Genomic DNA, 12870 nt, shown 5'->3' on the forward strand with positions numbered 1-12870 from the left:
TAAAATGAAATTGTTCATTGCTGTGCTTTCAACACATTAAATCTATTATATGCTTTGGACAAATAGTACAGTACCAAAGAAATGTCCCCTTGGTGTAGAATGAACTTTTGAACTTGTTTCCAGTGGATATTTTAAAAAATGGAAAAATTAAACAAAGGAAAAACAATGGCAAGGAAATAATCAGTTTCTTACTTTTTAGGCCCCTATTTATGCCTCTGTGTGTGTGTGTGTGTTGTGCTGACTGTTATTGCAGTCCAGGAAATGAATGTATTTATATTAAGACAACTAGCAAAGTACATATTAGACCACATTAATGATTTTTCTAGAAATCAGAATACAGTACTTGTTTCAATATAATGACTTGGAGTGCTTTCACTCCCTCCTGTTTTCTGCAGAAATTACATAATTGGTTTGGTCAACTATTACAGAGAATCTAGATAATGTCACTGCCAAACCACTGCATTCTACTGTGTCTCCCTTCCCACAAAAATCCATTAATTTTTTTACTTAGGATAACTATGGCTGAAAGAATACAACAGGACAGACATACCTCAGTTAACAAAGCCTCTGACAAAGATGCTCCTTTTTTACAAAGTCTTCTTATCCCTTTCCAGTGTGTATCCCCTTTCTTCTTCATTCTCTGTGTAGCTGGACTTTTTTTAGAGCAGCAGCATTGGGAAGATGGTAAAGGAAAGCTAGGGAAATACAAATGGTCAGTGTCAGGTTGCAGCAGTATGTCTGCTGTAAACAATGCAATAAAATGAGCTGAGAAAGAATATGATTCTATTGTAGCCTACAACTGGTAAGGTAAACAGAAGCTGCATCCAGAATCCTTCATGTGTGAGCATGTATGAGCAACAAAACAAAAAGAAAATGGGATACTAAATAATCCTGTGGCCTAAATACCCTAAAGGCACCAGATCCCATCAGATCTTGGAAGCTAAGCAAGGTCAGCCCTAGTTAGTACTTGGAATGGGAGACCACCAATTAACATCAGGTGCTATAGGTTGTACTGGCAAAACCACTCTGAGTACTGTATATCTTGCCTAAGAAAACCCTATGAATTAATGGGGTAAGTTGACAGGAAAGCACATACAAGCAAGCAAAATAAGCCTGCTTTCCTCAGCTACCTCCTGCATGTTAACCATGTATAAATGCATACATTTGGCTCCAAAATTGGCATAAGAAAAAAGGAGGCTGGTGAAAGAATTGCTGGATGCATTTTGGCAGAAGCTTTCAAGTGGTCTCTAGAAGGCTTAAAAATGCTTACTTCTGAGTTTAGCTCACTTCATTGTTTCATTTCACATGTGCATATTGTCAGTGATGAGGACAAAGTTTCCTGAAAGGTGTCAAACAGATCTTCTTTCTTGTGATCTAGCAACATAACTCTATTTCCCTCCAGTTATTTCTGCTTCCAGTACCAAATTTTCTGCTGAGGAACACATCAACTTCCTCAACAGAGGTGTTTCTGCACACAAGTGATTTTTGCCTTTACCATGGGAGTGGACAGTTTGGGGAGCCATGGATAAATGTGCTCCATGGTTTTTTACAAGCCCTTCAGACATGCATCCTGTGAAGTTCATTGAAGTCTAATTGGTGCCATTTGAGCCTGCTATGAGACCATATGCATCCAAAGTAAATCCCACTAGAGTTTATTCCTAAATATAGGTTAGATTGTAGTCCTTTTTATGGCAACCCTTACAGTTGATTCTTACGTAGGTTTATCTGGAAGCAAGTCCTACTGTGTTTAGTAGGACAGCCTCCCTAGTAAATATGTGCAGGCTCCATCCTTATTTAGAAGTAAAACCTCTTTAGTTCAATGGAATTTATTTCTGAGTAACTGAAGTTACTTGGAGCTAGAGATAACTAAAGGTGTATCTACACCAGTGGTCCCCAAATTGTGCTCTTTAAGGGATTTGGACTTCAGGTCCCAAAATCCCATACTATTGACTAACATGGCTGAGACTTCTGGGAGCTAAAGTCCAAAATTTCTTAAAGGGCACAGTTTGGCAACCACCGATCTATACTGTAGAAATAATGCAGTTTGACATCACTTTGATGCTGTAGTTCCATCCTATTGAATCCTGGTATTTGTAGTTTTACAAGGTTTTTAGCCTTCTTTCCCAAAGAGTGCTAGCACCTCACAAAACTACATATTCTAGCATAGGAAGGAGCCATGGCAGTGGTGTCAAACATTATTTCTACAGTGTAGATGCACCTTATATTTGAACAGAACACTGTTTGCCTTCTAATCTATCAAAAATAACAACAGCAAATGATATATATAACAAGGTCAAAAGTATACAGAACTATACACCAATACAGGCATACACACTACCTTGGGAGACTCAGGAAAGTCATTTGGTAAACAGCTTTTTTTTCCTGTTACAGGGTTCAAATGTCACCATTATGTTTGTTCACAGACTTTTTGAACTGACAAACAGTTAATGGAAAGGCATGGTTTCTCTTTTTACTGAAGCCCATATACACATAGATACAGAAGGGTCAGGGTGACTTTCTCTCCTGAAATGCCTGCCAATGTGCAAAGCAAATACACTTCTCACTGGATGAACTTGGTCTGCAAGTTACAATTGCCAGAGACGTTAGACAGGCTTTTGCCACACACTTTTCAAATGCTCTGCAAAACTGACCTTTCAGGTATTTTAGCAGTATGCATGTGGCTCTCCCATTTTGTCCAGCATTTTGTTCAGCTACAAGAAAAATCCTTCACAACTCTCACATTTGGCCCTCCTGGTAAGCGTTAACACCACTCATGTTTTGATTCTACTGCTACTAACTTTAACAGGTATGCATGTCCCCTTATGATAAGTGGCATATAACAGTTCTAACAATAAAAAAACGTGGCAAGCATTCACACATACACAGAAATTAAAGAACGCAATGCCAAGGCCATGGACAATAATGATACCTAGAGGTTTTCTATATGTGCCTCCTCTCCACCCATGGAAATGCCCTAACCTAGGTTAGTGCCCATTCGTCTGTACGGCTTTTTCTATTCCTCAGACTAATACCACTTTTTCATCTGTATCTTCACAATAATTACATGTGGGCAGACACTACTGTATAATAATAAACATTTTACAGATGGGGAGCTGCAGTACATATCTTTATTTTTCAGGCTCAAAACCTATGTATGGTTCCCTTTGAGGGCAAGGACATAACAGGCCAACCAAGCACTTGAGTATGTTGTATTTGAAGGTGGTGAAGATTCTTTCTCTACAGGTAATGATAAATGGGTTTTCCATTATTGGGTAACCAGAAATATGTAAATATGCTATGGCAGAGAGGAGTTTCTTCAGATACTGCACTAATTCCAGCATACCTCACCGACATACCTCACAGGTTGGCTAAGGCTGGTGGGAATCCAAGGAGGCTGTCCTGATCCTAGATCCATTTGAAGGAGGCTGTCCTGATCCCAAACCAGTGTCTGTCATCAGTAATGGACTGGATGAGGGCAAACGAATTGAAACCCAATCCAGACAAGACAGAGGTGCTCCTGGTCAGTTGGAAGGCAGACCAGGGAATGGGGATCCAGCCTGTGTTAGATGAGGTTACACTCCCCCTAAAATCTCAGGTTCAGTTTGGGGGTACTCCTGGCCCAGGTCTCTGCAGTGACCAGGAGCGCTTTTACACATCTAAAGCTTATGCACCAACTGTGCCCATTCCCTGAGACTCAGTCTCCGGATCTGGCCATGATGGTACATGCTTTGGTTACTGTAATTTGCTGTACTTGGGGCTTTCTTTGGAAAATTTTTGGAAACTTCAGCTGGTCCAAAGAGTTACAGCCACTGTTGGAGGTAGGTTACAGAGACCACTCTCAATGCCTCTGTTGAAACAGCTTCACTGCCTGCCAGTTTGTTTCCAGGCACAATTAAAAATGCTGATTATGGTTTACAAAGCCATAACTAACTTCTCATTTGTATAAATTTCTGAGACAGGGTCTGTGTCTATATTTACTAGGTACTGTGCACAAAACAAAACTCAGTGAATGTGCAATGAAGACTTATTAAATTTAATACATTTTGATATGCATACCTTTCCCCCTTCTACAGATTTTGTTTTGTTTTGTTTATGAAAATGTGCGAGGAATTGAACATTGCTACTAGTTCAACACAGGCCACAATATATGTCTTGCAAAGACAGCATATGAATTCCATCTCCCTCCCCCCTCAGAATTCCAAACTACCATTACCTGGGCTATAATCACAGAGAGATGGAAAAACTGAGGAGAGGCTAGTCTTTGGCTGCATCCACACTGTAGAAATAATCCAGTTTGACACTGCTTTAACTGTCCTGGCTCAATGGTATGGAATTCTGGGAACTGTAGTTTGTTGTGGCCCCAGAGTGGCCACACTTTCCCTGCCCTGTATTCTGCAGCAGACATTTTGACCTCCTCCACAAAGTGGAGAAATTATGGCCTAGCCCTAGGTAGAAATGTGTACAGTATCTAATGGGAACTTTCTAGAAAGTCTCTTCTCTCTTTACCTGACACTAGTTACTCCTTGGTACCTAGTTTCTCATTTACTTTTTATTTTTTCTTTATTGTTGTTGTTGAGATTGGAAACCTAAATTAAAAATAACTTTTTATCTGGCATGCTAATTGCAGAACTCTGGGAATTATAGTCCTAAAAGCTCTGATGATTTATAGATGGATTGTATGAAGGTGCTTTGTACAGATTAAAATACAGTAAAAGTAGATTGAAGATTATAAAATTTTGTAGACTGAGGTGGCAATAAGGTGCATGATAAACATGAAATTTAAGTGAGCTTATAGGCTCCTTGAGACCTGTATTTGTAAGGTATAATCTTCAATTTCTGTATTTTTCCTTTTTCTCCCCCCCCCCCTTTTTTTTTATTGACAAAAAACAAGACTGTGTGATGACATGATGCTATTGAGGTGATGTAGGGTAGTTAAGTAATATGATATTTTGGTTTAGGGTCATTTTATGTAATAATCCTTTTATTATGTATCTGAAGAAATTATTTTATATTTTGCTATGATAAAAATAAAGATAAAAAAAGTAGACTGAAGTGGCCCTGCTGTGATATAGATTTACCACCCAATCAAGGCTTAGAAATCTAGCCTACGTTGGTATCTTTTTCACATCTGGGTGATTTTAATGTGCAGTGGCTGTCTTAATCTTATGTGTATGTGTTTTAACCTATGTGTTGAAATGGCTTCATATGTTTAGTTATACAGTACATTGTATTTTAGTCCAGTGGTTCTCAAATGGTGGGGCAGGAACTCCAAAGGAGCTGCTCAAGGAGGGGAATAAGACTTGGAGGCCTGGTCCCTTCTCCTCCTCCTCTTCCCAAACTTCTTTTACTTGTAAAGTTTACACATGGGGTGAGTTAAATATTGAATTTACTTAAATAAAACTGTTCTAATTAGAGACCAGGTTATTTCCTTGCTGTTATTGTGTGCCTTCAAGTTGTTTCAACACTTAAGGCAAACCTATCATGGGCTTTTTCTTGGCAAGATTTGTTCAGAGGTTTGCCCTTGCCTTCTCCTGAGGCTGAGAGAGCGTGACTTACCCAAGATCACCCACTAAATGTCATGGCTGAGCTGGGAATTGAATCCTAGCGTTCATAATTTATCACATTGGGGCTGATTTGGCATAAAGAGAGATTAAAGTGAAATGAAAACACAACACAACAATGGTCTGTTCAGACTGCCAAAATAAAGCTGCTTCGGGTCTCTTTGGAGGTATGCTGTTTAATGATGCATGCATCCTAAGAATCCGGAGCTGCACCAAAGCTGTACTCCAGTGCTTAGGAATGGAGTTTTGGCTTTGGTGCGACCTCCGGACTCTTAGACCCATGCATCATTTAAGTAGCATACTTCCAAAGAGACCCGAAGCAGCTTTATTTTGGCAGTCTGTAACAGGACAATCATTACTATATCATTTATTTCATTTGTATGCCATAGGGACCCAAGATTAAAAACGCTTTAAAAACGAGGGCTGCATCCACACTGGGGAAATAACCTGGTTTGGCACCGCTTTAAGTGTCTTGGCACAAGGCTATGTAATTCTGGGAGTTCAAGTTTGTTGTGGGCCCAGAGCGGAGCTCCGCTCTGGGCCCCACAACAACCTCCAACTCCCAGAATTCCATAGCAAGGAGCCAGACAAAGAGTTAAAGCGGTGTCAAACCGGGTTATTTCTCCATTGTGGATGCAAAACACCAGACACCACATAATCTTTATTTAAATGTAAATGGTATAAAACGTAGTGGTCGTGTATTTTATTCTTGTGAGAGAAGAGGTAGTAAAGAGAGAGTGCTCTCAGGCCCTCCTCATGCCTGGAAGGGCAACATGGCGGCCTGAGGCGCTGGGGCCTTTTCCTGACGGCGAGGCCTTCTTTGGCCCCGACGGACTCGGACGGGGCGGGCCTGGCTCCCGAGGCCCAGAGGCCTTGCCCTGGCACCAGGCTCCGCGCCGCCTCTTCCCCGACCCCACCCCCGACTCAGGCTTCTTCTCTCTCGACGCTGCTGCGGCTGAAGGGGAAACTAGAGAGGGCCGCCTCCGGAGGAGGAGGAGGAAGGGCCCCAGACGCCGCGCTCCGACCAGGGAACCATGGAGCCACGGAGGCATCCGGGGCAGCGTCCTCGTCGTCGGCGCCTTCTCCTTCTCCTCAGCCCGGGCGCTTGGCTGCCCATGCTCCTCCTGCTCCTGGGGCCCCGGGTAAGGGAGTGGGCTTCCCGGCAAGGGAGGGATGGGGGGTGCGTCCACATTGGAGAGATAATCCAGGTTGGTGCCGCAACAAACTGCCCTTCCCAGAATCCCATAGGCAGGGAGACATGGCAGTTCAAGCGACGCCAACCCGGATTATTTCTCCAATGTGGACGCAGCAGAGCGGTGCCCACTGTCGTTGGGAGGTCGCTGACCATAGGCGCGGCGTTTGCCCAGCCTTTCCTGCCGGTGTGTGGCTGATGTTTTCGTGGCTGCTGTGTGCCTTGTTGGAGTCGTTTCCGACTTCTGGCCACCTTAAAGGCACACAGCAACCAGGAAGGGAACCTGTCGTGTTTGGGTTTCCTTGGCAAGATTTCTTCAGAGGGGGTTTGCCCTTGCTGCCATCCTCCGAGGCTGAGAGAGTGTGACTTGCCCAAGGGCACCCAGTGGGTTTCCATGACCGAGTTGGGCTTGGGAGTCATGGCCCAGCATTTAAACCACTACACCACACTGGCTCTTTCCAGCACAATGACCTGCTTTCATTGCTCCATGCCTTGATAAGATCCTAAGAGCAGGGTACTTGTTAACCTGTTAAAGCAGGAGATTGTATATTTATTAATTATTATTATTATTATTTCTTTCTTAACCAGGATCTATAAGAGTAGACAGTTACATGAAGCAAGTGTGTGGTGCAATAGTGGTGGTAGTGGTGAAGTATGGAAGAATCCTTTTAGCATCCCACCATCCTCTTTCTGTGGACGCCTGAGTGGACATATGGTGCGCAAAGGGATCTTTTGCAGCACCTTGAACAGACTTTGTGAAAGATAGAAGTTGGCAGCCTGAGCTTTCCTAGGCTTGAGCCTGCTTCCTCAGATGCAAGTGGAGTATGGTGTGTGCGAGATGCCTCTTGGATGTCATCCTCACCTTCCCTTGGGAATCTGAATGCGAACATAATAAAAGATATCTGTATGCAAAGGGATCTTGTAGCGCTACTGTTCAAAAGAAGCTGCAGCATCTAAGGTCTATGAAAGCGCATGCTACAACTTCTTTTGCCCTGTTAGTCTCAAAGGTGCTACAAACCCCTTTGCATGCTGATATTCCAGACTAACACGGCTATGGTCCAAAACACACTGCAGAAATAACCCAGTCTGAGACTGCTGTAACTGCCTTGGCTCAGTGCTGGGGAATTCTGGGAACTGCAGTTTTGTAAGATTTGCAGTTTTGAGCCTTCTTTATCAGAGAGTTCTGGTGCCACAATAAAGTACAATTCCCAGGATTCCCTAGCACTGAGCCAGGGCAGTTAAATCAGTCTCAAACTGGATTATTTCTGCAGTATGTTTTGGACCTGTGTCTCTTGAGTAATAAAAGGTAGTCACTCCTTACATTTTGATATTTTCCCAGGTGGTGTGCCACAGTAAGACTTGTCAACTGAGCAAAGGGAGACCCCTGAACTTCATTTTGGTGTGGCCCCTCAGTCCACAGGTTGCCCCTGGTGTGAGGTGTAGCACTTGCTGTGATGTAGGAATGGGCATTGTCCCTTGACTTAGGAAGCAATGGACTTGGGAGAATGGCTTGCAATAGAATATTTTCTAAGGCTGGCTCACCTTTTGTAAGGTGTCCCTGTTGAGGCTTGGGGTTTGAGTTGAAAAGGTTTGTCCCCTTAGAAATGGTGGCAGACAATTTGCATCATTGCAACTCCTTGTAAATCTCCTGCATAGTGAATTGAGATGCTTGGGTTTCTGATTGTAAAATCCCATCAGATGAACTCACTATGCTTTTGAAACTCTGTGGATCAGCTTTTGAAACTCATGGGGTCAGTTTTTCACATGAATACAGAAATTAGAAAAAGAAGTGTAAGTGTCCTGTACGTCTGCTCGCTCTCTATCGCTCTGTCTTTAAATACAATGGTAATTTCTAGAAATGTGTGAACTGTACAGCTCTGATGAGTTCAGCTGAGCTGTGATATATCCATTTTTCTGAGTTATCACTGACACATCAGAGCCCACCCCTTAAAAAAAGATGGGAAGTAGCCATAAAAACTCCTATGTCTGTAAATGACTGCACTTTTCTTCCATTTTTCTTCAGAAAGTCAGATCTTCTGAGAACAGGTCAAAGAACCATAGCAAAAACATAATGTGACAGTGGTTAGATCATAGTCTTATTTGGATGGCCCATGAAAATAAGTGAGAAGAATATGACTGATTTGGTGGGAAAGTACCCCGTAACAAAATTTGTTCCTTCTTAATTTTCAAAAAATTGTCTTAGGTCACATCCTGGGAAGAGAGGTTGCATAAATAAAGTAAATACGTTTAAAAGTAGCTGTATTAGTTTCTTGCAGCATAAAAAGGAGGAAGGGAGGGGGAGGGGAAAGGAATATAAAAGTATCTTTAAAACAAATGTATGTTTATTTTAGCATGAGCTTTTGTGGATATAAACCCAGTTTTTCAGATGCAGTACAGTGACTTTAATATCAGTCTGTACTGCACCTGAAGAAGTTTATAGCTATGAAAGCTCGTGATAAAATACAAATTTAGTTTTAAACTTATTTTCCCTCTCCCTTCCTTAAATTCTTTTTTATCCCCCTTCTTCCCTTTTCTCTTATTATCTTCAGTTATTATTATAAATCTGCTCTTCCTGCAAAAGAGGAAATCCATAGTACAGTACCTCTGTTTTCACAGGCTCTTCCATCAGCACACATGTGTGGTTTCAGTCATTACCGGAACTGCAGTCTATTGTGGTGAAAGGGTTATTGCTCAATAACTCCTCCTTGCACTGTTTGGTTTGTGTGTTGATATTGATAAAATGAAGTCAAAGTATGTTGCTGTGCTTGTGCCGTAGAAAATTGGTTTTCAACTGAGTTTTCAGCTGAATTTAGTGTTGCTAACTAGTGATGTAGAATTAAATCCATGTTGTCAAGTTTCCTCCTCCCACTCCTGCTCCATTACTATTCTACACATACATAGTGATAGCTCATTAATGTCGTCAAAACCTGTTTATACAGAAGGTAGTGTGCTGAAGAAACGTGATATGTATTTCTTCTTATCTCAGATGAAGTATAACAGCTAGTTGTACTGAATTCTCTGTTTCAGTCTCCTGCACATCATGACAACTTAACTAGGAAGCCAACTCTGGGAATGTAGGCTGCCTTCATGTTTAGGACTGCCTGCCGGACACACAGTTAGTTTGGGCCGGACAAAGGAGAAACCCTGAACTTTTGGGAAGCCTCATTCTTTGGAGCCCTGGAGAAACAGGCAGTAACAACAGGTGGTGGTGGCAGCAGAAATATGGGGTTGACCCCACCTTTGCCGCTATCCACTGCTAACTGGCCCCTTTCTTTAGGGGTTGCTGGATGCCCAAAGAGATAGGCAGCCTCTTTTGTTGGTTTAAAAAACAAAAACAAAAAAACAAATGATCCCCACCAGGTGTAAAATATGCTAGGTATACCACTGGGTACACCTGTTTCTTTAAGAATGATCCATGTTTTTTCATGATCTGCACTAGTGATTCCCAAAGTGCCTTGGAGGCAGTGGAAAGATCCAGGGGGGCAGTGAGAGAAAAGGGGGCTGCATGAGGGCATTGGGGAAAGGGGGCAGCAGGAGGGGCCTTCAGTCAAAGGACTGGTGTGCAAGAAAGAAAAGCAGAACCTGCAGCCTTTAGGACCATAGTGGGGATAAAGGTTGCACAGAACTTTTTCTGCACAGTACTAACAAATGTTAGCTATGGTGCTACTGTCGTTGTTTTGGAGAGATCCTCTAGTGTCAACTCCTCCCCCCCCCCCAACATTATTGCTGCTACCCAGTGGCATTTGGCACATTTAATCTGGCTCCTTGGCAAAAAACTATTTGACATAAGACATAAGTCCCTTGGGCTACTCAATAAATTGTATTGTATTTGACATAAGAGACCCTAACAGCAGCACTATTGCAGTCAGCGCTGACAAGAGCACCCAATCCCACCATTTTGGAAAGGTAATGCCATGGCAGGAGCATTTTCCAGTTATTTATCTTTGAAAGGGGTTATGATAAATTTTGAGAGGAACATTGAGATAATTTTTTAAAATCCTATTCCTCTGTCAGTCCTAAAATTTTCTTTTTAAAAAATTGAGAGAAAAATAACAAGGTAATGTATCCTTTTTTTCCCAATAGGTAATTAAAAATATTGTAACATTAATGGCAATTAATGACCAGGGATGGAGGAGTTGTAATTAGTTATATAACAAATCACTTTTGAAGCTTTGGGGATGCTAGTGTCATCTTTTCTCTTTGCTAAATACTTGTATTGAATGAAATAATCAATCCAAAAGGGTTCTTAGGCCCTGTACAGACAGGCCATAATAAAGCTGCTTCAGGTCACTTTGGCAGTATGCTGTTTAAATGCTGCATGCTTTCTAAGAGGCTGGAAGCCACACCAAAGCCACTCTCCAGTCCTAAGGACTAGAGCATGGCTTTGGCACAGCTTCTGGACTCTTAGGACATATGCATCATTTAAACAGCATACCTCCAAAGTGACCCGAAGCAGCTTTATTTTGGCCTGTCTGTACAGGCCCTTTGTGTAGAAAAAAGTAGCCAGATTATATTGTCTGGATCTAAAACTCCTATTAACTTTATAAAACTCCACAAGGGCCATCCAATACAAACCTCTGTGATGCAGGAATACACAACCAAAGCAGCCCCAACACATGTGTTTCTTTTTTTTAACATTTGCCTTAAAGAGTCTGACTAGAATTCTACTCTGGGGTAAAAATAATCACATTAACCTTGATGTGAAGAAAAAAAATAGCAGAACACAAATACACAGGCTGTCTTGAAAGGCTTGTGTTCTACAAAGCAACATAATCTTTTATTTTGGTATGCTTACTCGTTGTATAAAGTGAAACATGCATAACCTGAGTGTCTCTTGTGTGCCAGCAGCAATGGGGCACGGTTCCTCTGCATTAGTGCTAGGAAGTGCACTGCATACCCACTGCAAAAACCACAGCAATGAAATTGTAGAACTACCAGTACCCAAATTGGCTTTTTGTTTGCTTAATTTATAACTTCACAAATAAAATACAAATTTCTGGTATACTTACAAAGCACTGTTAAGGGATGTTACAGCCCCCTTCCACCCTGGCTGCATCTTTCTTTTTTCCATCCCACCCATCCTGTGTTGGGTTGGGAGGTGCAGCTTCCAATTGCCTTGTTGACCTCCTTTCTAAATGCAGATGCCATGATTGAAAGGTCTTCACTTGTCCAGTGGTTCATAGAGGAAAGGTTGGGATTTTTATTAAAAACACAATAATTACAGCTACATCCAGAGTTAGATATGCTGCATTCTGTGTCAGTAAGCAAATGTGCTTACTGTGGGGAACTTGAAAATAAAATTCATAAAAATTGCAGTGACTGTTTCTGATGTCTATTTGTTATCTCATTTGTTTGCTTGTTTTATGCTACATACATGGTCATGAGGTGATAGAAATGTGTTAGAAATCCCATGGCTTAAGGCAGTAGCAGCCAAGTGATGAAGCACATGCTTTTCATGCAGGCCTCCGTTCATCTAAAAGAATCTCAGGCAGTTAGGCTGGGAAAGACCCGTGCCTTGAGATCTTGGAACACTGTTGATAGCAGGAGATTATGATGATATGGAACTAAATATAGAAGTGTTTTTCTGTGGGATTTTCATTATAACTCTCCCACATAAAGTTTTTAATTTATCTGAGACTCTTAATACCAAGACAGGCTGAACCTTAGAAAAAGGTGCATGGATTCTGGCCATCCATCTGGAACTACCTGTTCTCATTCTACAGAGGAAGTTGGAACCTTTCTTTCTTTCTTTCTTTCTTTCTTTCTTTCTTTCTTTCTTTCTTTTTCTCTTGTGGCTGCAGCCAAGAAGGTTCAGTGGATATGGATGAATTAAATTCTTAATTCTTGAATAGAGAAAACAAAAACTGTTGTGTTAGTTTTCAGATAAATTGCCTATATGGCAAGTACATTTGTGTGTGTATGTGCCTTCAAGAGGCATGTTGGCTTATGGCGACTCCAGAAATAGCATAGGGTTTTCTTAGGCAAAGAATAATCAGAGGTGGTTTTTTCAAGTTCCTTGCTCAGCACCTGATATTTGTTGGTGGTCTCTCATCCAAAGACCAACCTGGACTGACTCTGCTTTGTTTCCAAAGTCAGACAGAATGTGATGCCTTTCCC

General features: G+C 41.7%; 1 protein-coding gene across 1 annotated transcript in view; it reads left to right on the forward strand.

Moving 5' to 3' along the window:
* Window positions 1–6485: 6485 nt before the first annotated feature.
* ERN1 (endoplasmic reticulum to nucleus signaling 1) overlaps window positions 6486–12870 on the forward strand; it is a 76878-nt gene continuing 70493 nt past the window's right edge. The window contains exon 1 of the mRNA XM_042451719.1: window positions 6486–6703. Within this exon, the coding sequence (XP_042307653.1) occupies window positions 6596–6703 (108 nt within the window). The 5' untranslated portion in view covers window positions 6486–6595. The remainder of the gene's footprint in view (window positions 6704–12870) is intronic.

This window comes from Sceloporus undulatus, chromosome 2 (assembly GCF_019175285.1).
Source record: "Sceloporus undulatus isolate JIND9_A2432 ecotype Alabama chromosome 2, SceUnd_v1.1, whole genome shotgun sequence".
Taxonomy (NCBI): Eukaryota; Metazoa; Chordata; class Lepidosauria; order Squamata; family Phrynosomatidae; genus Sceloporus; species Sceloporus undulatus.